Genomic DNA, 22,500 nt, shown 5'->3' with positions numbered 1-22,500 from the left:
ACACTATAAACCACCACTGTGATTGAAAAATAATAATAATACCTAAATGGAAAGGCAATTATGAAAAAACATAACAACAGCTATAAGTAATTGGTCAAAATGAAAATTCGTCATACTCAGTCACATTACCATTCAGGTTATTTAATAGTCTCCGAACTATCTGAATAGATTACCGAAATCATGCAAATTAAAATTTCTATGAGTTCGTTAATTTTAATTCTAATATAATGTAATAGAGAATCCGCTTTATTCACAAATAGGTAGATACTAAAATTTTTTGGTGAGGTAACCTCTCTCTCTCTCTCTCTCTCTCTCTCTCTCTCTCTCTCTCGTAGAATGTGCAATAAAATTCCGAAGGGATACTAATGACGTATTTTTTACACCAATATATCATAATCAGAGTTGAATTGAAAGGATTCCAAATATTAAGACTACTAAACATTTGAGAATTAAACTGACAGACCAAAAAATAAAACGATTGCAACCATATAAAGAATATAACAAAACAGATTTTAGGCGGTAAAAAAATAATAAAAAATGTAAGATAAAGGAGGATTACATAGCTCAGAAACATTGACGTCAGTTTGACTGACAGCTTAATCGACAGATGTTGCTATTGGGAGAGAGAGAGATCACGTACTGATGATGTCAATTCAATCAGAAGATTTCAAACATCATCTGTCTAAAGCTACTTTGTAGAGAGGCAATCTTTCCGCGTAAATTGACTATGAAAATTATTTTTGCGTCATTCCGAGAGTCGTAATCCTTCGTGAAAGCCGCGACTTCTGTAAACGTACTTACATTAGCCTTATCACCCATTTACCCATATACACACATGATATATATCTATCTATATATACTTACAAACATGAACACACGTACATACACACACACGCGCACACACACACACACACACACATATATATATATATATATATATATATATACATATATATATTATCTATATATATTACATAACATACATACGCATATATATATATATATATATATATATATACATACATATATATATATATATATATATATATATATACATACATATATATATATATATATATATCCAGACGAATAATATATGTTTATCAGCCCAATGTCCTTTCCACCGAGTATAACTGACGATTCGATTTACTTTCTCCCTTTCAACTTTTGAAAAAAAGAATGAGTAACTTTCTTACTTATTGTTATTTTGCAAGCTTCTGAACGTAAGGTATGATATCAATAGAAAAATAATCATGATGATATTTATAATAACACTTGATGCACCCAAGGATATATATATATATATATATATATATACATATATATATATATATATATATATATATATTATATACATATATATATATATATATATATGTATGTATATACATATATATATATATATATATATACTGTATATATAAATGAATAACAACAGCATTATAGAATCATAGCAAACCTATAGCTTCCAGGATCTATGATATTCAGCCACTAACCGCACGAGATTAAATTTCGTTTTTACTATGCAATTTTTCTTGATGATACACCTCGTCTATCGCTATTGCAAACGGTTCGGCCAAGGTTGTTCTTTTCTCTCTTTTATAACGTTTTTAGGTGGGAAGTCACTTTGGTTATTTCTCTAGACATGGGACGGTGCTGTTTTTTTTACAAAGATAAAGGGTTTTTTATGTGAGTGCATTAACATTAGATAATAATTGATATTTAACACGGTTATATTTGTGAAGGAAATATATTTCTACAAAACACAGAGATCGAACCATTTTACTTAAGTCGTCAGTTCGAGCCCATATAATTTATTATTTTAATCATCAATACTAATCATTATCAGATCTGATTGGCATGCGAATTTCTATCGTGAAGAAGATTCGTAAGTGAAAAAACCAAATGGGGAAGAAAAGGACGAAAAAAATAACAAATAAAAATAATACATACATTCAAAGTTAATTTACAGTCGTAACGACTAAGAAATACCAGACTCAGTTACGAACTTACTGGGTCTGCACACACTAGCGTACTTACACAGAAACACACACACGCACACACACACACACACACATATATATATATATATATATGTATATATATATATATGTGTGTGTGTATGTATATAATATATATATATATATATATATATGAGTATATATATATATATATATATATATATATATATATATATATATGAGTATATATATATATATATATATATATATATATATATATATATATATACATATATAAATGTGTATGTGTGTGTAATGCTTTGGAAAATATCTTCATGTACATCACCAACTCATCATCAAAACTATGAAATCAAGTCATAAGTCGAAAACAAAATATAAGACGATAAGCTACTCAAAATAAAGAAAATTTTGTATTTACTACCTTTCTAATGGAAGCAAAATCGTATTAAAATGAACAAATGACTATATGATACCGAAAAAGAAATAGAGAATTACTGAATATTGAATAGTAGAACGGGTAACACATTGGCTACGTTTAAATTCAATCCACAAGGAACAATCAACGCTAACTCTGAAATCTTTGTTAACGTACATGAAGATCATTCAGATAAGATCCCAAAGAAGGAAAGCAAGACCGTTTATCTAAATGAACAGTTTGTAGTGAAAAATCCCCATGAAAACAAAACAAAAAATAAAATAAAAATAAATTTTTTTAGACCACTGTAACTCAAATAAATTCAACTCTGCAAAGAATTAAAATACTTCAACATTAGGTAAAATCCTGGAAAACAAAATTTGAATTATGAACAAACAATACAGATAACAGATGCTGGAGAACAACATAGTCATGGAAATGGACTTCAGTCATTATACTAATAAGAAATGTTCTTGTGAAATCGTAATCAGTAGAATATGATAAGTAAATACTTTATAAAATCATAATCATAAAATTCAATATTAAGATCAAAATAAGAAAAATAGCAACTTCATCCAAATGGGAAAAGTGTACTTTTATAGATATATAATTGTGGGTAAACCACAATTTGCATTACTCTTAATAATACTTCTTTTTAAACTATTCCATACCATAGTTAGTTAACTCTCGTCCTTTTTCTTTCATCCATCTTACCTATAAGCTAAAAAAAAAAAAAAAAAAAAATCCGGTCTGAACCCTATGACCCAACGCCGTGCATGTCTCAATCTTGCTAGGATATCGAGTTCTCTACTAGTGATGTTAAACATGACATATCAATTTACCTGTGCGGTTACTACAGGACGGAAATTGCTATTTATAACCTTTATATATTCGTATTGTTATCTTTTTTATATTACTATATAATTATATATTTCTAAAGACAATACTACCGAAAGTTCTATACTCCAAGACGTAAAATATAATAAACTACTGTATATCTACGACTAGTGACCTTGAATAGATAATATAAATCATAACTATTATTATTTAGCAGTTTATTTAAAACAATAGAATCCTTTTAAACCTAACTAATTTCAAAAGATAAAAAGGCGTAGGTAAATATTTCTCCAAACAGGTTTCCTCTCAGTCTTCCCTACAGGCCTTCTTAATTACTCTTCCCTAGCTAATGGTAGGACGATGACCCTTCCATTGACCAAACTAATTACCAATGATGATATGTATAAAAATTATGAAATATGTTCTCTTTATTATTTTTGTTCTCTCATTCCATTCATTAACCTGGAGATAGGTTCTAACCTTGTAGTTAGGTCTTCAATTAGAAATTGGTAACTTTTGGAATGATTAACTTTTGAAAGAAAGTTAGCATAAAAAAAAGGTGGTATTTAACTTTGTAAGAAAAAATTAAATAATTCTACCGATTCTTGCTTCTATTATCTCCAATAAAGAAGGTCTAGAGTTGTGTAGGTATATACATATGAATAATTAAAAACCTGGTACCAAACCCTTTCGTACATGACGTACACGTCTTCAAGGTACCCAAAAGAAGTGTACAGTATACGTAACACACGGAAGAACTAGACGCTTGGTACTTCATTGTGCATGTTTCCTGCGGCTTTTTTACTTACAGTAGGCATTTGTCCCGTGTAGTGTTAAGAGGACACTACATTATATATAAATATATATATATATATATATATATATATTTATATATATATATTCATATATATATATATATATATATATAAATAAATATATATATATATATATATATATATATACTATTAATGGCGCCTGTATATACTATTAATGTTCCTATATACAAACGCTAATTTATAATAAAATATATGTATATACATATATATATATATATATATATGTGTGTGTGTGTGTGTGTGTGTGTGAAAATGACAGTTCTTTAAAAATATAGATATTTCTACCATCAGTAAGGAAGTAACGACCAAGGAATGTTTTTACCCGTAAGTAATTACGCTCTTAACTTGTATGTAGACTTTAGAATAAACATCTCGGCTATTATTAATTCAATGCCTCCTAAAAATAAACACTTCTAGAATATGTTTATCGTTAAAATGGAAGTTATAAGCAGGGAATGTCCTCATTGAGTATACTAATGTCTAGCCTCGTAGGTATGTTTCGATTAAAAATATTTCTGATAGCTGTTGTTTTTATAATAGATGACATGGGAGTTTTAAGCAAAATTAGTTCTTATTGAAACCCCAAATATCAAATGAGAGAGAGAGAGAGAGAGAGAGAGAGAGAGAGAGAGAGAGAGAGTTTTAAAGCTTATAAACCGCAGATCAGTCAGTTACAAATAAAACACAATATGCATCTGTAATTAAGTACTGGGATAATGGAACACTTAATTTCATCTTAGCTACTTTTCTTAAATATGTAATACCTCTTTATCTTATGGACAGATTAAATCATCTAAATTTCAAAGCTAGTTTAAAGTATTACTAAAGTCAATTAAACAAATTTATTTCAACTGAAAGAGGCAGGGAATACGAAAAACTCAAAATAAAACGAAAAGTTGATTGTTCCCATCTGTCACGGTTTGATAAAGAAACATTACAATAAATTTTTGATTTTTATAATTCGCCTATTAACAATATGATGGTCAGAATATAATATCAAAATCTCAATCATATTTTTCAAAATCTTACCACGTTTTCTTTACTATTTTCAGATAGTTATATATATATATATATATATATATATATATATATATATATATATATATATATATATATATATATATATATATATATATATATATATATATATATATATATATGTATATATATATAACGCAATATAATATAAAAATAAAATATTATATATATATATATATAATGTATATATTATAGTGTATATATATAGCAAATGCAATCTATATATCGAGAACACACTGTATAGAGTTATTCGACTTACAGTCGCCCATTCAAAATAAGTTTTTATCATTTTAGTATAATAGAGAAAACGAGATTATTTCACCCACAGCTGAAAAAAAATACAAACCCTATAGAAAAAAGTTAATCGCTTATGCAAATGAAAATCAACGAGAAATTTTTGACTTAAAGAACATCAAAACACAATAAAAACACTAGAGAACATAACATAGGCTTTGGCAAAGCCACAGGTACAATTACTTACCTGAATTCTAACTCCGATTTTCATCCTCATTGCACAATAATAAACATTTACTTCACCATAAATATAGCATTAAAGCATAATGATAATTTTGGAGAGAGAGAGAGAGAGAGAGAGAGAGAGAGAGAGAGAGAGAGAGAGATATCAAAGTTAGAAAAAAAATAAAAAATAAAATAGATAATTTTGTAGATAATTTTATAATAAAAGGATATACTTTGAATAAAATAACAGGTAATTTTGTAGATAATAGCAAAATCAAAGAAAATATTCAGGAAAAATAACAGGTAATTTAGGGAAAAGAGAGAGAGAGAGAGAGAGAGAGAGAGAGAGAGAGAGAGACTTACCTCAAGCCAGTCGCGAAGCCAGGTCACTGTGGGTTTGGGCTCTCCCATCACCTCACACTCGATGATCACCAGGTCACCCTCTTCGGCGTCAATGGCCCTTGGCTTACGCACGAATATGGGCTCGTTGCTGTACCTGCAGAAGGTTTAAGATATCTCTTTATTCTTCAGCATTTCATTGCACGGTTACAATTCATTTATCTGTTTTGCTTATTATTGTATGTTAATCACCCTCTTTTATTTTGAGAATTATTTGATAATTAAAAGACATTTTCATTTTCTTCTGTCATCTTTTCGAAATAAATTCTTTTTCTCTTTGCTGATGTTTTGGGAAGTATTTCTTATTCAGTTTTATAATATGACCTTACTTTAATATTAACAAATTTATCACTCATTATAATTTTTAATGACATGACATTTGAGCATTTGATTTATTTATAATTTCTTTAAATACTTTCCGTATCTCTAATCTTTATAACACCTTATTTAATAATATGAATGCAGTGCTAATATTGTAATTTTCTTACTTATTTCGCCATGCTTCAACACATAGTTAATATCTCTTGAATAATTTCAAAGAAAGTTTAAAAGTATGTCGTCAATAAATAATGTTGCATCAACTCTACCCCCTACGCCATGTGTTCGTAGTAGTAAAGTGCTAAAAGTAGAAACCTAGACACTAGAATGAAATGTGTACTGGATATCATACGATATTACTTTTATAAATTGGCACATAAATTACTAAAATGCTTTCGAATTCCACCGGGATACTTGTTATTCCTATGGTCAATTTTGAAAAATCACATAACCTCAGGGAATTCAATTATATTTTCACAATTAGACGAACGTTATACTATGGAAAATGTGTATATCAAAGTATCAACACGAATAAAATGGAACTTCAACATTTACTCTGTAATTCCGAGCGTCATTAAATTTGTTGTTTGGGTCTCTCCATGTAAAAAAAAAAAATGATAATCATCGAACTGCAAACTATAGAAAAAGCGTTGACTACAAGTTAACACGATACATATTGCGTCACCGTTAGTTCATATGAATCAACCTCTCAGTTCTGTAAACAGAGCAATAATACCCGAACGATAAATGCCATAATCCGATGCTGAACAAATAAACAGCACCTTGGAACACACACAAATAAAGGCCGCCGAGAACCAATACCCAAAGGGGCCTTCAACCACCATTTGAGGGGCCTCGTGACGTCATCGTGGGTTTGTTTACATAATCATGCTTCAAGGAGCGGATGCCAAACACTGACATGAAATTATGTTATCATTATCGTCTTTTATCCCTGGTTAATCCATGGTTAATTTGCAATGCATTTAATTGTCTCAAATTAACACAAATTCGAAGTTCTTCCTCTATCTTAATGCATGTATCTATACTAGTTCATTTTCTAACTAAATCATAGTACTGTACTGCCTTAGAAAAATAAGGCATTTGCAAAGAAATCTGTTAACCATACAAAAACTAAATTGAATATTGACTATTTTCTAAATCGATCGATCGATCGAATGGTTATAACCATACGAAAACTAAATTGAATATTTACTATTTTCTAAATTGATCGATCGAGTACTTTATCAGATTCTACCTCAAAGCTTCATGATACAACCCAACCCCCTTCTGAATTTTTTTTTCTAAATGCATGAACAGGTAGGAAAGTACTGCACCACTGAAATTTTAGTACTACACGATGGATATGCAAATTCATCGAAGCCATACAGATTTCTTTTTAATTGAAATTAGAAATTGCATTTGTTTACAAAGAAAAAAATATATATTTTGACTTTAAATAGTTCAACTAAAACACGCGATTTTTTAACACATAAAGACAAGCTTCCACACCCTTAAATGTTCAACCAGAAAAAAAGTGAGAATATTTTTTCTATATATTTTTAATTGCTAATTGATAACAACTACATCAAAACATAGGCAATAATATTCCTCATTACAGCAGTCCAATATATTTCTAAAACCACTTAAATGCTTCAAAGTGCAGAAAATTCGACCTGAGGTTTTGATATAACAGCAACAGGGATAATTATATCAAATATAAACATTGTTAGTTCATTAATGAAAACAAGAACTCATTATCAACACAGAAAAATAAGGAAGAACGATTTGATGATGAAAAATAACAAAATTAATTAATTTCGTAAGAGCATTGATGGTAGCGTACAGGCCCTCCTCAGAAAATCCGGAACGAAGGAACGCAAAACTATCCCTTATGATGTGATGATATAAAATTGAATATCCCATGCAGGGAACTGAGTTTCATGATCTCAAGGGGGTTCCACTGATTGGTGTTGTGATAACGGGCCGATTGCTCATTGGTTTACAGATTAGCCAATAATGACCCCGAGATTAAGTTTCCTGATGGGTCGGGTTATTCAATTACCCAGCCTTATGTCTGTCCTTTATACTCTTTTCAAGGAGAGTATTGGATGTTCGTGCCCATTCAAGAACAAGGTTATCTGTGGTCTCTAGCGTTTCATTAAAAAAAAAAAAAAAAAAAAAAAAAAAAAAAAAAAAAAAAAAAAAACCTGGCATAGCTTACTACATTACATAAATTGGAAATCTATTATTCAAATAATTTCCGTGATTAATGAGAATGCCAAACCAATAAACGCGGGGATGTTAATAACAAAGAAGGAAGAGTATAGAAATTTATCTCTTCAATATTTTAATGTCAGGGCGTTAAAAATGTCCACTTGATCAAATACTAGCGGAGGCTATTCAAATGTTCATCAAAAGCTTGCTCACGGTTAAGCGCCAACTTTGTTGCTAATTAAGCAGATGAGATCAGTATTCAATATATTAAATATGTCTAAAATAGCATTCTAAATTATTAAAGAAAATGGGACCAACGAGCATTAAAGGCAAGTGTTAAAATTTTTAACGTTTGAGCTATCTGCCTTAAAATCACAAGACCGCCATGAATGATATGAACATCTATAAACGAAAGTTAAGTAACCTCTCTCTCTCTCTCTCTCTCTCTCTCTCTCTCTCTCTCTCTCTCTCTCAATTATTATTGTGATAAAAATAAAATTAACCTCTTTCTCACTCCTCTCCATCTCAATACAAGACATCAGTGATTCAACTAACAATTAACTCAAGTAATTTTTTCTACCAACAATAATACAAATAACCTTAAAAAACTAAATGCAGATAAAAGCCCTCTTTTTATCTAAATTTACGAAATTCGGTTTTCATTCTTGTACCTTCCTACACAAGATTTCAAAATTATAAAGCAGGATTACTCATTTGCCTAATCCACTGATTCTTGTGTTTCATTGTAACCGCATATTCGCGTCATGAAGACAAGAGTGAGAGAATGAAATAAGACGAACCAGATAAATATAAGGGTGGACAGTATGTGGAATAGGTTTATGTATTGGTTGTATTATGGCAAGTTTATCCATTATAAATATGTTATTTAAGGTGCTTTGTATCATTGTTCACAATGAAATTTGATTGTCAATGCAATAATTGTTAGTGAATATAATTGTATGTATATGTAATCTCAAAAAAATGTAATAATTTACTATCCACCCACTTTTGGACCACCCTGTATACCGAAACGGTGCGAATATATAAATAAAAGATAATTGTATTATTTCTTAAATAATCGTCTACCTTCCTGCGTAATTATGAGTCAATCACAAAAACGACACTGAAAATGATATTCAGGAATCAAAATTGGTTAGAAATCCCATTAACAAACTTTAACAATAGGGTAACATTTAATAGAACATAAAATTGAGGCATGACTACGGAAAAAGCACAGAGCAGCTTGCCTTTGCCATACAGAAAGCAAGAATAGGAAGTGGAATGGAGGCAAGACACAAAAGGTGAATAAAAATAAGAATAAGGTTGGGAAACGCAAGAGAAAAATAAAAATAGAACCACACATAATGAAAATAAACAATGTATGCAAAAATAAGCACAGCAAAGACACTGACTCCTTTGACATATTGCATCAAGCATAAAGACAAATTACATAGCAACAAAGCAAAGGGAATAAACATAAATGAATGGAGTACCAAGAATCGCTCAAAATAATAACTCTTTCATCAAGCACTATGTTTACCTACCATATTCTGAAAAGAAATAAAAACGAAACAGTGTAAGTAGCACAATAACAATTACAGTTTTATCTTGAAAAGAAATTCAGTCACTTATAACTGGCATGCTGAAGCTAAAGCTATCTGTTTGGTAGTAGCAATGCTAATCACATTATTGTCTCACCAATTCTTTCTTGAACAGTAAATTTCTCTATAAAGCAAAACCACAAGTTCCAAGAATTTAAGTATAATTCAAAGCATTTTTTTAAATGATCTAACTTCCTCTCCTGTGTGGATATTGTTGTATGCCTTTAAATTCTGTGAATTATATTCGTATAATCGAAATCGTGGTTTTATCACATCTATTATAGTACTAGATTGTTCATTCTACATTAAACTTATTACTCATATTGTCCAGTCTTATGAGATTTAGTAATTATCTTGTTTTACAGTACTCAGCTTTCAGAATGTTAAAATAAGCAAACATAATGGACAAGATTTAACTTTAACATGATTAACTTCACCATATTGCTGTTTTATGAGCAATTGGGGTCTCCCTGTCCCATGAATGAATAACCGAATAATTGTATGATAGTATACAAGTAAAAAAAATCAAATATGACCCAGAGTACTTTCATGGGGTATATTGGCAAATAAGAATTAATAATAAAACCCTTCATAAGCAAAAAATTAAAAAATATCAAAATCTTACTTTGGTATCTTTCTCTTTCCAGAAGCTAAGTCAGAGTCAGTGCATGAAACCGATACCCTGCAGATGGACTCAATGTGGCCCATCTCATTGGATGCTGTGCAGGTATAGAGGCCCCCGTCGGTGTAATCCGCCTTCCTGATGACGAGGGAAGCGATGCCGTCGGCGTCGAGGCTGAAGGAATGTTTCCGAGAGATGCGGATCCTCTGCCCGTCTCGGTGCCTTTTTTTTTATTTCAAATTTTGGAGTGGGAGGTTGGGTGGATAGAGAGAGAGAGAGAGAGAGAGAGAGAGAGAGAGAGAGAGAGAGAGAGACGAACAAAATATGCAGAAAATGGGATAAAAATGACAGTATAAAAAAGAATTTGTATAGTGGCAAACGTTTGTAAATGTTGAAAAAAACATAACAAATCAAGAAATAATTGTATAGATGTATAGAAAACATAAAGAAATAACAAAACATAAAAAGTGTCAAAAGAAAAGTCACAAGAAAGTGGAACAGATTGAGAAAATAAGAAAATTATTCCGCGGAAGACGCAATAACAGGAAGAAAATGGAAGGAAGAAGAACAAGGAAGTAGGAGGGGAAAAGAATGAGGAAAGGGTAGAGAAAAAGAAGAAGAAATATATTAAACCTAAGAGTCAGCTAAGAACACGCAATAAAAATGCTGAATAGTCGGCATTAGCGCATGCACTACATTGCATAATCATCTACTGCAAGAGTAACTTAGTTACAATCTAATTGCTTGACGAGTCAAAATAAAAACAGCACATACTACCAGAAATATAGACTACGTAAGAAGAGGTTTAAAATACTGTTTCATTTATTGGTTTAATAAAGTTTTTCTTTGAATACCTATGGGTAAAACAATATTTCATTTTTCCACCTAAGGAAAATCAAACCTTTAGTTGTTTTCATAGTCAAAAATATATCCCTCACCAATTTTATACCGTACACTGTATTCTACTCCAAATGATCCAATAAAATATACTACGCGTGACATATAATTCCAATTTCTCAAAATCCAATTTCTCAAAAGAATAATTTTATGCAATATAACGAATATTCACCAACCAATTCTGTTTCAACCTTTTATCCTTTGTTTTGTAATCGAAAGGTCGCCTTTCAGTCTTACCCAAATGTAAAAATAAAATCCATAATTTGTTTGAACATCATATGGTCAACAATGTATTTTTAATTGAAACCAAAAAATATAAACCTAAAATTAACACTACTAACCATTTCTTAGCAATAACCTTTCATATAACAATATAACCAAGCAATTTACCTTCAAGTTACCTTTCTTTTTCAAACTCCCCCAAAATAAAATTAACACTAACCATTTCTTAGCAATAACCTTTCATATAACAATATAACCAAGCAATTTACCTTCAGGAAACCTTTCTTCTTCAACCCCTTAAAACCTTGGCCTTCGGTACTTACCACACAATGCCTATGGTTGGGTAAGCCTCGATGACTGTCTGAAGAGTGATGGTTTCGCCCTCACGAACGCTTTGGTCCTCTAACTCACGAAGGAACATTGGTGATATGTAAGATCTGCAAGAAATATCGCAAAAATATATTAACCTTTTCTCTTCATTTATTATTAAAAGGAGATTTACTGAACCAATAATACTTACTAGCTGGAGTCTTATAGAGTTGGCTCGATCAAATTCGTGAATATAAAATATTCATATTAATGCTAAAAAACAAAATAAAGAATCAGTAAATATAAGGGATAAAAGATTAATTTTGAGGTAAAAATCTAAAAATATAAATTTATATCTTATAAAAAAATTAAATTTCCCTAAGTTTTCAAAATTAATCATTAACCCTCAAATTGCGTCACGAGTTTATGTAACCGTAAGTACTATGTAAAAAATTTATTCATCTCTATAAAGCAATTTTCCTTTTCTTTTAATCTTTATTTCTTTGTTAGTTACGCTACAAAACGTTAAGATAAGTCTGTTAAAACATGACGTCATTGGTCTCTGATAGCGATTTTATCACGGCTGGATCTTATTTGTGATATAAATTAATGGTAGCAGCTTTCAGTGAACCAATATCTACTGCGAAGAAAGCCCTTTGCTTAACTATTAACCCTTACACTGCCAAAGGGGACTTAATTAAAATTTGAAAACGGGAAGCATCGTTTAAAATCCAAACACCCCCCCCCCCCCCTTGTAACCATGCCAGTATTAACTTATGCATAAGATACTTGGAGCCTTGCTGAAAGCTTATAACATTATCTAGTTACAACTCAAGGAGCTACTGAAAAGAATATTGAGGGGAATAACACTTCAAGACAGAAAAAGAGCAACATGGATACGACAGCAAACTAAAGTAGAGGATATTAATTGGAAAGTTGGAAAGGTTTTAATTAGTTCTTTCCATTAAATACTAACAAGCTAGATTTTATATAGTCTTGAAAGATTCTTCCACATCAGAAGTTGTGTTGAATTCACCACTAACAGTGAAAGGGTTAATTAAATTTTTCGAAGATGCGATCTTTACTTACTTAAGTCCAGAATCGACAATGAGTCTGCACTTGCATAGAACCGAACCGTAGGAGTTGGAGGCGCAGGCGGAGTAAATGGCGGCGTCATCGTGACTAGAATTTGAAATCTCCAGAGTGTAGAAGTGGCCGTCCTCTTGCCATATCGTGTGGCAGTCTGAAAGTGGAGAGGGACGTTGTGTCAGCAAAACTGCTTAATATGGACAACTGACGATAAACATGAGTTATTATCTATAAATTAATGAATTGATAAAAACTACGAATTACTTTGAATATACATCAGTCTCGTGTAATGGAAAATAAATGCTAATCCGGATTTATCATTTATAAATGAAGGAATTGATAAAAACCCTGAATTACTCAAGGTAGAGACCTCAGTCATGTGTGGCACTCTAGTGGTAGAGAGGAGAGTAAAATAACTCGATATGGTGTTGATGCGAGTTAGGAAATATTATTGATAAACATCACAAGAATTTCTAAAGAGATCAACTGAAACAAATTATGAGTTATTAAGAATAAAGATCTTGGTGTTGCGTGACAGTCTGATGATAGTGAAGAAGGTAACTCCAGCACAAATAAAATTAAATAAAGGTGTTAATACTTATAACGGAATATAAAATAAAATATCTTAAAGTATTGTTATGTAGTAATGAGTACTGTATATAGAATAATTATTTCTAATCATTGCACTAGTATAGATTTTCATCTGAAGCCTTTCAGTGCATCTAAGAGCAAAAATAAGTTCAAATACTATGTTAAATACAGAAAGTAATTTAGATTCTGAAAACAGTCTTCCACAGGAAGCTAAAAGCTATTCCATTACATTAATCATATTCAAACATTTGGCAATTTCATAAATACTGTGCGTAACTAAGTTATGTAAGTTATAGATAGAAACTCGGACTTTCAAATAAGAAATAACTCTGGCTTTTGAAAATACACTTTTGAACAAAAAAAAAATCTTTAAAAAAATCATATTATAGAATATTTTGAATTAAATCATGTTTGTTTCTATAACTTACACATAGAAAAACCAGCTTTAAAACCCTCACATAAATCTTTTGTTGTATATATAGAGAGAGAGAGAAAAAAAAAAGACTTAAAAATTAGCCAGTCTTACCATCAATGATCAGAGTTTCGCCATTCTTATACCATGAGACAGTTGGCTTAGGCACGCCCACAATCTGGCAAGTTAACCTCACTGGGAAACCGACCTGGACGCGTCTGTCTCGTAACCTCATTGTGAACTGGGGTGCCATGGCCGGCACTGTGTCTAGCCGAGAGAGTGCCATTAGATGGCTGAAAAAAGGAGGAGGAATAGGTTATGTTACACATCAGGAAGAAATTGTGAGGTCATAAATTAGGGAAAAACAGATGATGTCAGAAATCAGGAAGAAATAAGAGGTCATAAATTAGGGAAAAATAGATGACGTCAGAAATATGGAAGAAATAAGAGGTCATAAATTAGGGAAAAATAGATGACGTCAGAAATTTGGAAGATATAAGAGGTCATAAATTAGGGAAAAATAGATGACGTCAGAAATTTGGAAGAAATAAGAGGTCATAAATTAGGGAAAAATAGATGATGCCAGAAGTCAGGAAGAAATAATATGTCATGAATTGGGAAGAGACAAAGAATGTCATAAATCAGAGGAAGAAATAAGTTGTTGTATGTAAAATGAAATGAACATTCACATAATGGTAAAATTAGGAAAACAAGATTTTGAATTTTGCAAAGGAACCAGAGCTGAAGAATTATAATGCACCACAATTTCGCTATTTTATGTGAAAAAAAAAAACATTTAATAAAAAAAAATAAATACATGATAAAAAGAATTAACAGATTATGAAAAATTAGATAAAAAATTAAATGATGCATTCAGAGGCCTGACCAAAAAAAAAAGGGGGGGGGGTATATTACTTAAGCCATTTAATGATAAAGTAAATTACTTTATGCTTTCATGGAGGTTGTGGCAAGTCAAAATCCATTTCCATATACAGGTTACATTCAACAACGTTAATTACATGATCTCGAAATCCAAACAGCATATATAATTAACTTCTTGGAGAAAATTAAAATACTCAGCACTCATTAAACAAACAAAATGGCTTTCTACTGAAATATGCACTTTCCATGAGACATCAGGAAGCCATTAGGGTGACCATACCGCGGCAAAAAAGAGCACTAGTATTGCAAGATCTAAAGGTAGAGTTGATACTGCAATGCTAGAGTGCACAAACCCAACCAAATTGTTTTTTTTTTAATGGACAGATAATCCAGTTAAGTTTATTGATTTTTATTTTAGCAATGGCCATACATTAAGAAAACAAGGTACTATGTTACAAATTATATGATTATCAATGGCATAGCTACATGCTAAAATAACCATTGCAATTCGTAAAGCTTAATTGTATCACCAAGGTTCGTAACTAATTGATGATCACTATTTACTGCCTCGGTGCTCCCTGCGTAATTTAATTAACACATGAAACTAAAACAACAAATGTTTTACAATTCATTCAACTAAATATACAAGCAAAAATTCATATAGGAAACAATACGTACTTGTTAATTCTTTCCTGAGCTTCTAAAATGGAGCAATCATTGGTAGTGTTGACCCGGGTATATGACGTCACGCGTCCCCCTGGGTTGAGCACCTCCAGTTCGTATTTACCTTCGTCTTCCCACTGGAGGTCTTGAATCCTCAGGGATACCTGCAGCGACCATACAGGGCGAGATTAATGCTAATGACATTTTAAAGAGAAGTAAAAGTTATACTGAGGAGTCGTTTCTGTGCAGTGTACGGTATTTCGTCAGAGCGTCCTTTGTAGATTATGTAGTGTTGTATGGCTGTTGGGAAATTACTTTATTTCTAATTAGATAAGAAATTTATTTGTTTTTATCAACAATAAAAATTTTAATTTTATAACATGGTTCATCAATTTTAACATATAAGTGCTTTATTTTTCATGGAGATTAATAATGGTTTTAGTTTTAGTGCACACTTAAGAAATAATTGGGAAAATCTGGAAATAAGTAAAAGTACAAATTCTTATAAATAAAGATATCCTAATAAACCCATTTTATATCCAATAAGGTTGCTATTTGTGGCAATGGTATTCAATCTATTGTTAGAGTTTCTTGACAATAAATTTCTCTCCAAAACTTACACCTTTTTCGAACTCGTCTTCCATTCTTAAACTTTGAATTTATAAAGCTCAATGTCTTTCTATCGGAGAGAGCATCGAAGTGATAGTCCCTTTTCCATAAACTAAGAGCTTTAGAGACATAACCGTTAAATAATGCAACAAATCTGATTCTATATTGAAAAATAATAACTGTTATTCACATGGTGTTTAAACATTTCAATTTCAAGTTTTTTCCCCCTATGCCTTTTCCATCTTACTGGGGATGATGAGAAACGGTGTAACCCCCCATTTTCCGACAAGTATCGGTGTGGTGAGGTTTTCACCTCCAATTCCTACCCCCCCCCCCCCCCAAAAAAAAAAAAAAAAAAGAATTCCATGAATGTGAAAGTGACTTGTGTGTCTACTGCGTTTGTCTTTTCTTAGTGGTCCCCCATCCAAAGTAATATAATTTATAAATTAAACTGTGCAAATATAAGTTAACAAAAGAGAGAAAACCACTCGAAAGAAAAATAAAAGCATCGTTGAAAATAAACTGATTTTTAATAATCAAGACGAAAGATCGAAAGTAAAGAATCTGAAGTTCCTTAGTAACGTTACCTACATCAAACGATCATACAGTTAATAAATTCGAAAATAGGGATATAATACCATGCAATGCTGAAAGAAAAAATAGAAAGAAATTAAACTCTGCAAAGGAAAAGTATTAAAGAAAGCAGAATAAAATTGTATATATGACATATGCAATAGGCACGCACATCTTTTTCTACTAAATATTTCGCACCAAAGATGGAAGGAAAATAATGCAACACAAAGGCATGATCATCTAAATTACTTCGCTTCTTCTGTAGCTTTCACTGGGTCTTTTATATTTGTTTATGTAATAAAAGGCGATATATATCTTAAACAAGAGTCAGTCATTTAATTCATCTCGCTATTCAAGTTATCGTGGCATCCAAAACCTATTTTTCGTCCTTTGACAGGGTCTGTTGGTGCTTACGTTAATATTAAAACTTAAGTAACCAGTGTATTAAATTTTTTCAATCACTTGTTTATTTTATTTAATAGGAACCGTATATAAACAATTATGGTCTCTTCTATATCGTATATACTGTAATCTAAAGGTGTGATATTTATTTAAAATCTTGAGTTACCCTAAAAGATTTCATTGAAATATCAGATTCAAAATATTCTATACAGAAACAAGAAAAGCATATAATGTGTTCCTCGTTACATGACTAAACACTGAAATGCCTGAAGGATTAGAATATCACGTCATACGTAAAAAAACGTCCAGTAAATAAAAAATAATGGAGGAAGAATACTACTATGCTTAAATTTGGGCATCGAACGATATTACCCTTCTTAACAAATAATAGTGGGGTAACTTACACTCGGGTCAGCACTCCTGGGTCGTCTGGCAAAAGAGACATTCTATTATAACGAAAGCTATATGTATCTAATTCGTTATTTTCACGTCTATAAAACTCTTGATAAATCCCGTTTCCGACTACTATATTTCCCCGTAATCTAAACATTTTCGAAAAAGATAAAATTCAACAAAATAAATGCTAAAGAAATAAGATTCCAAAACGAATATCAGCAAAAGGTTAAAAAATAGGAGCCTCATTAAGAGGCTCAAGCCATATACATAAAACTGTTAGTTAAAGAATAAAGATAAAAATAAATGGAAGCGATTGCATGCCATAAAATTGAAAAATTTCCACTCTTCACTCGGGTATGGCAATGCCATAAAATATACTACCTTGCAGAGAAAACCAAAGATATGGTGCATCTGTCATAGTCAACGTGGTGAAGAAGGGAAAAAATGACATTAATTAAAGGGAAAATACAAAAAATAAAAAAATAATTCTGTAAAATCCATTAAAAAGAATAAAATTGATATAAGTTGCAATTTTCCATTTTTGGATTTTTCTTATAGGTTTTCTTTTTAAATATCTGGGACTTTATTACACAAACCTTTACCTAAACGGGAGAAAAGGTTCAAAGGCTGGATAAAAGTACTAATTTCATGTTTAAACAATTGAGATTTGTCTTCTATGAAAATACAATATACCCCAGTGAACAAAAGACAATAAACTATATAGAGTACAACTATTCACATAATAGCCCCTGCATGATTTATTTACATGTTGATGGTAAAGTGTACGCTTGATGGTTTTTATAAGGGGTAAAATGTATAGAAGAAAGCAACGGACAGCAATAGGAGTACTGAGCTGTATTTGACAAAAAAAAAAAAAAAAACCTAAACCTTGAGAAGATCTGACAATCACTGCTTAACCTGAAAGATGAGTAGGAATGATAATTAAGAGGAAACATTAGCTCTGGCTATTTCAGGTACGAGAGGCTCTGAAATGATGAAATGACGAATTTTAACGGTTACTTTACCAATAATTAGTTGGGAAATCTAATATAATTTCTGCACATTTTCATTGCTGCTTTTATTCGGAAAAAAGATTCACCATTTCGTAGTACATGATATACGGAATAAATTAAGCACCCGTTCAAAATAATCATTGCTTGCTAGGTCTGTTATTAGATTTTTTAAAAGTAATTTTTTTTTTTAATTTATACAGAGCAAGGTGAATTTCTATAAACCCTCGAAGATAAAGAAGATACAAAGATAACCGAATGTAAAGTATGACAGAAATATAAATGGTATCTCACGTATTGTTGAAATATACCAAAACAATCGTAATGACGCCATAATTGGAAAATTCATCAATCAAAATGATTCGTCCAAATACGCTTAATCGTTCTTAATGATCATCCAATACGAAAAAATACGAGAGGGAAGATAACCACGGTTTATTGTATGCTTGGCTAAACGCAACCTTTCCCAGTACATTAGTAACCCGAGATAATCTCAAAAGGGCATTGTCTAAAGTTGAGCAAAAATTGAGCTTCTTCACGAACTGGATCCGATGGGACCATTTAACAAATTCGGTATGCCTTTTCGCTTCCTTCAATCAGCCATAAGTCAATTTACGCTTCTATTGGTTCTTGAAAATATTCCGACAACAAATCCAACTTTTGCCGTCTTTACTAATCAGTTATTGTGAGTTGCATGGACTTCCCTGCTATAGACTATATATTTTAGTTCGCTTATAATCTAAATGAGGAAAGCCAAATGAATGGAAACATTGACATAACAAGGTCATTCGATCTTCTATTTGTTCACTTATGGTAATAGCTAGAGAAAAAATACTTCTAGTAATGGATGTAAAACGCCCCCAGTAACGATTTTTTAAAGTGACAGATTTTAGCCATAGAGAGCGCATCTTACAACTAGAGGGGCACTCAGTAGATAGCATGCCTTCGCCAGGCCAAGCAGTCTTATTTTTCTCTTAACTCCACTGCGTACCTGTACTTCGGTGTATTTTCTTCAAAATGTAATAGATTTGTCCTTGGGTCGTACCCCACGTGTCCACCAAGTTTCGTTGAAATCGACTCAATAGTTTTTGCGTAATGTTGTTCACAAACAAAAAATAAATTGACAAAATATTTGCAGTTTACTCAACACTGCGATTATTTTTCAAAATACAACTGGGTAATTGTACTTTGATGTACTTTATCCAAAATGTTAGATTCATCCTTGGGTTATACCCAACAGGACTACCAAGTTTGGTCAAAATCGGTACTGCAGTTTTTGTGTAGTTAATCACAAATATTACCGACAACCGGGGGTGAATACATACCCTTCGCAAAATCTTCGATTTTAGCGAAGAAATATATAATAGTAGGAAACTTAGAAGACATTACTTACCGATCCTTCAGAGCAATGTGATGAGAACCTTGGATATCTGTCAATGTCGATGTAGGAGCCGTCTTTGTACCATCTGATCTCAGGCATGGGTTCACCTGTAACCTGTTATGTGCAAAGAAGATTGGATATGTTAAAAAGGTTGGCTTCGATGTTTGTCTGGATGTTATGACAACTGCATGTGACTAAAGATAAAATCTTCGTGAATAAATTTCAAGATGCCTTTTTTTAGGTAATGTGACCAGCATAGTGAAATGGTGATTTGTTTAAGGATGAATAGTCTGAACGATCATTGTGTTTTTTCAAACTGTTTTTAACTTTTCTGACTCTTGAAATCTTTTGTCCTTTAAGATGCTAAAGGTCTTTCACTATAATTTTGGTTAAGACCAACAATATTCTTCCTTTTTTTTTTTTTTTTTTTAGAATTTATTTAGGACTTATGCTAGGAAAGTTTATTAGATTGCCTGACTAGTGGCTTTTGTAATTGAAAAAAAAAAAATGATTAGTGTACCTTGCAAATATAAAACGCTTTCAAATATTTTTCTTAATATATAATAATTCCTCATAACACACGAGAAAATCACTAAAAGTAAATTAATCTTACATTTGTAAAATAGCCAAGAAAATATTTTTTTCTTGAATATATAATAATTCTTCATAAAAACGAGAAAACCATCAAAAATAAAATTAAGCTTACATTACAAAAAACAAATAAAAAAAAAAAAAATCACCAGAAAGAATAAAATCTATCATATTAATACAGACTTCACGAACACCCACCTGAGCGTCGAGCGATATGCATCCGCCGGGCATCGCCCTGACCTGGTGGGGCAGACAACGGGGGAAATTGGGGTGCTCAATCTTTCGTCCGATACGTATGGGTCTTGGGGTCATAACGGCTTCGCCCCATCCGTATTTGTTCCTCGGGGTTACACGGAACAGGTACTCTCGGTCTTGCTTCAGGTGGTAAACGTCGAAGGAGGAAATGGGAGTCACCCCAAGCTGGAAGGAGGAGGAAGGGAGATGAAATTACAATAAAGCGGCGAGTTGTTTGATCTAAGCTGTGAAAGAAAGATCTTAAGACAATGAGGAAACAATGCTACTGATAATCCTGGTTGAAGAAGTCGGATCTAAAGGTTCAATAAATAAAAAATATGGAATTTTTATATTAAATTGCATCAATGTTTGAAACACTAATTATAGATGAAAAAAAAAATTCAGTTAATGTCGCTAGGGTTATTTTATTGCTTATATATTCTTATAAAAAATATAATGATTGCTCAAGACCCTATGTATAATAATTCAATACAATGTATCTATATATGTAGCTTACTTTCAACAAGATGGTAAATACTGTAGGTGAAAGACCAACTAAGAAAGTTTCTTTTAAAGTACTCGTTAATCTACTAAGAATCTGATTATATATATATATATATATATATATATATATATATATATATATATATATATATATATAATACATATATACATATATATATATATATATATATATATATATATATATATATATATATATATATATATATACATACACACACACACACACACACACACATATATATATATATATATATATATATATATATATATATATATATATATATATATATATATGTCTTGTCACGCTCAGTGACATTGTCAGGCTATCACTATTCGGTCTCTTCCCATCCCTCGAGTAGGGGTAGAGGGAATAGTCATACCATGTTAAGAGTGGTTGTAATTAACAAAGGGGGAGGGTGTGGGAAGGGTTGAATCTGTGTGTATGCGTGTGTGCATATCTATCTAGATAGTTAACCGTCATTATTGACGGGTTTCTTGCACTAGTTAAGTACAAGTTCCCAAAGAATAAGGTACAACTTACGTCCTGCCATCTGGCTTCTTCTCCCAGGATCCAAGACTCGACCTTGTACGCCGTCACCATGACGCCTCCAGTGTGCTCCGGTCGGGTCCATTGGAGAGACACCCAGTTCTTTCCAACGTCATGAGCCTTTGGAGTACCCACTTTGCCTGGGACGTCTGATAGGGAGAACACGTTTGGATCAGGGACAATGCATTAAGGCTTGTTGCTATATAAAACATTCTAGAGGTTCATTGGACGCTCATGAGTTGGAAATGGCATTAGCAATATAGTATCTTTTAGCAGCAACAAAAATAAGTTATTTAAGTTATGTAATATAAGAGAGCGATCAACATTCGCTGATCTATAAACTTCGGATATATTTCTAAAACTCAGCCTTTGATGACAAAAGACAAGAGTATGAACTTTAAAACAGTAATTTAAGACGGAAAATAAAGATCTCTAGATGGTAGACA

The 22,500-nt window shown here is 31.6% G+C and overlaps 1 protein-coding gene across 1 annotated transcript in view; it reads right to left on the bottom strand.

Moving 5' to 3' along the window:
* LOC137627787 (titin homolog) overlaps positions 1-22,500 on the bottom strand; it is a 617,410-nt gene that overhangs the window by 406,795 nt on the left and 188,115 nt on the right. Inside the window, 10 exon segments of the mRNA XM_068359142.1 lie at positions 5,931-6,063; positions 10,725-10,943; positions 12,164-12,277; positions 13,239-13,392; positions 14,356-14,534; positions 15,802-15,950; positions 18,148-18,177; positions 20,170-20,271; positions 20,947-21,168; positions 22,049-22,203. Of these exon segments, the coding sequence (XP_068215243.1) occupies positions 5,931-6,063; positions 10,725-10,943; positions 12,164-12,277; positions 13,239-13,392; positions 14,356-14,534; positions 15,802-15,950; positions 18,148-18,177; positions 20,170-20,271; positions 20,947-21,168; positions 22,049-22,203 (1,457 nt within the window).

The sequence above is a fragment of the Palaemon carinicauda genome, chromosome 35 (assembly GCF_036898095.1).
Source record: "Palaemon carinicauda isolate YSFRI2023 chromosome 35, ASM3689809v2, whole genome shotgun sequence".
NCBI lineage: Eukaryota > Metazoa > Arthropoda > Malacostraca > Decapoda > Palaemonidae > Palaemon > Palaemon carinicauda.
Note: the sequence above shows the minus strand (reverse complement) of the source record. Positions and strands in the feature narration are given on the sequence as shown.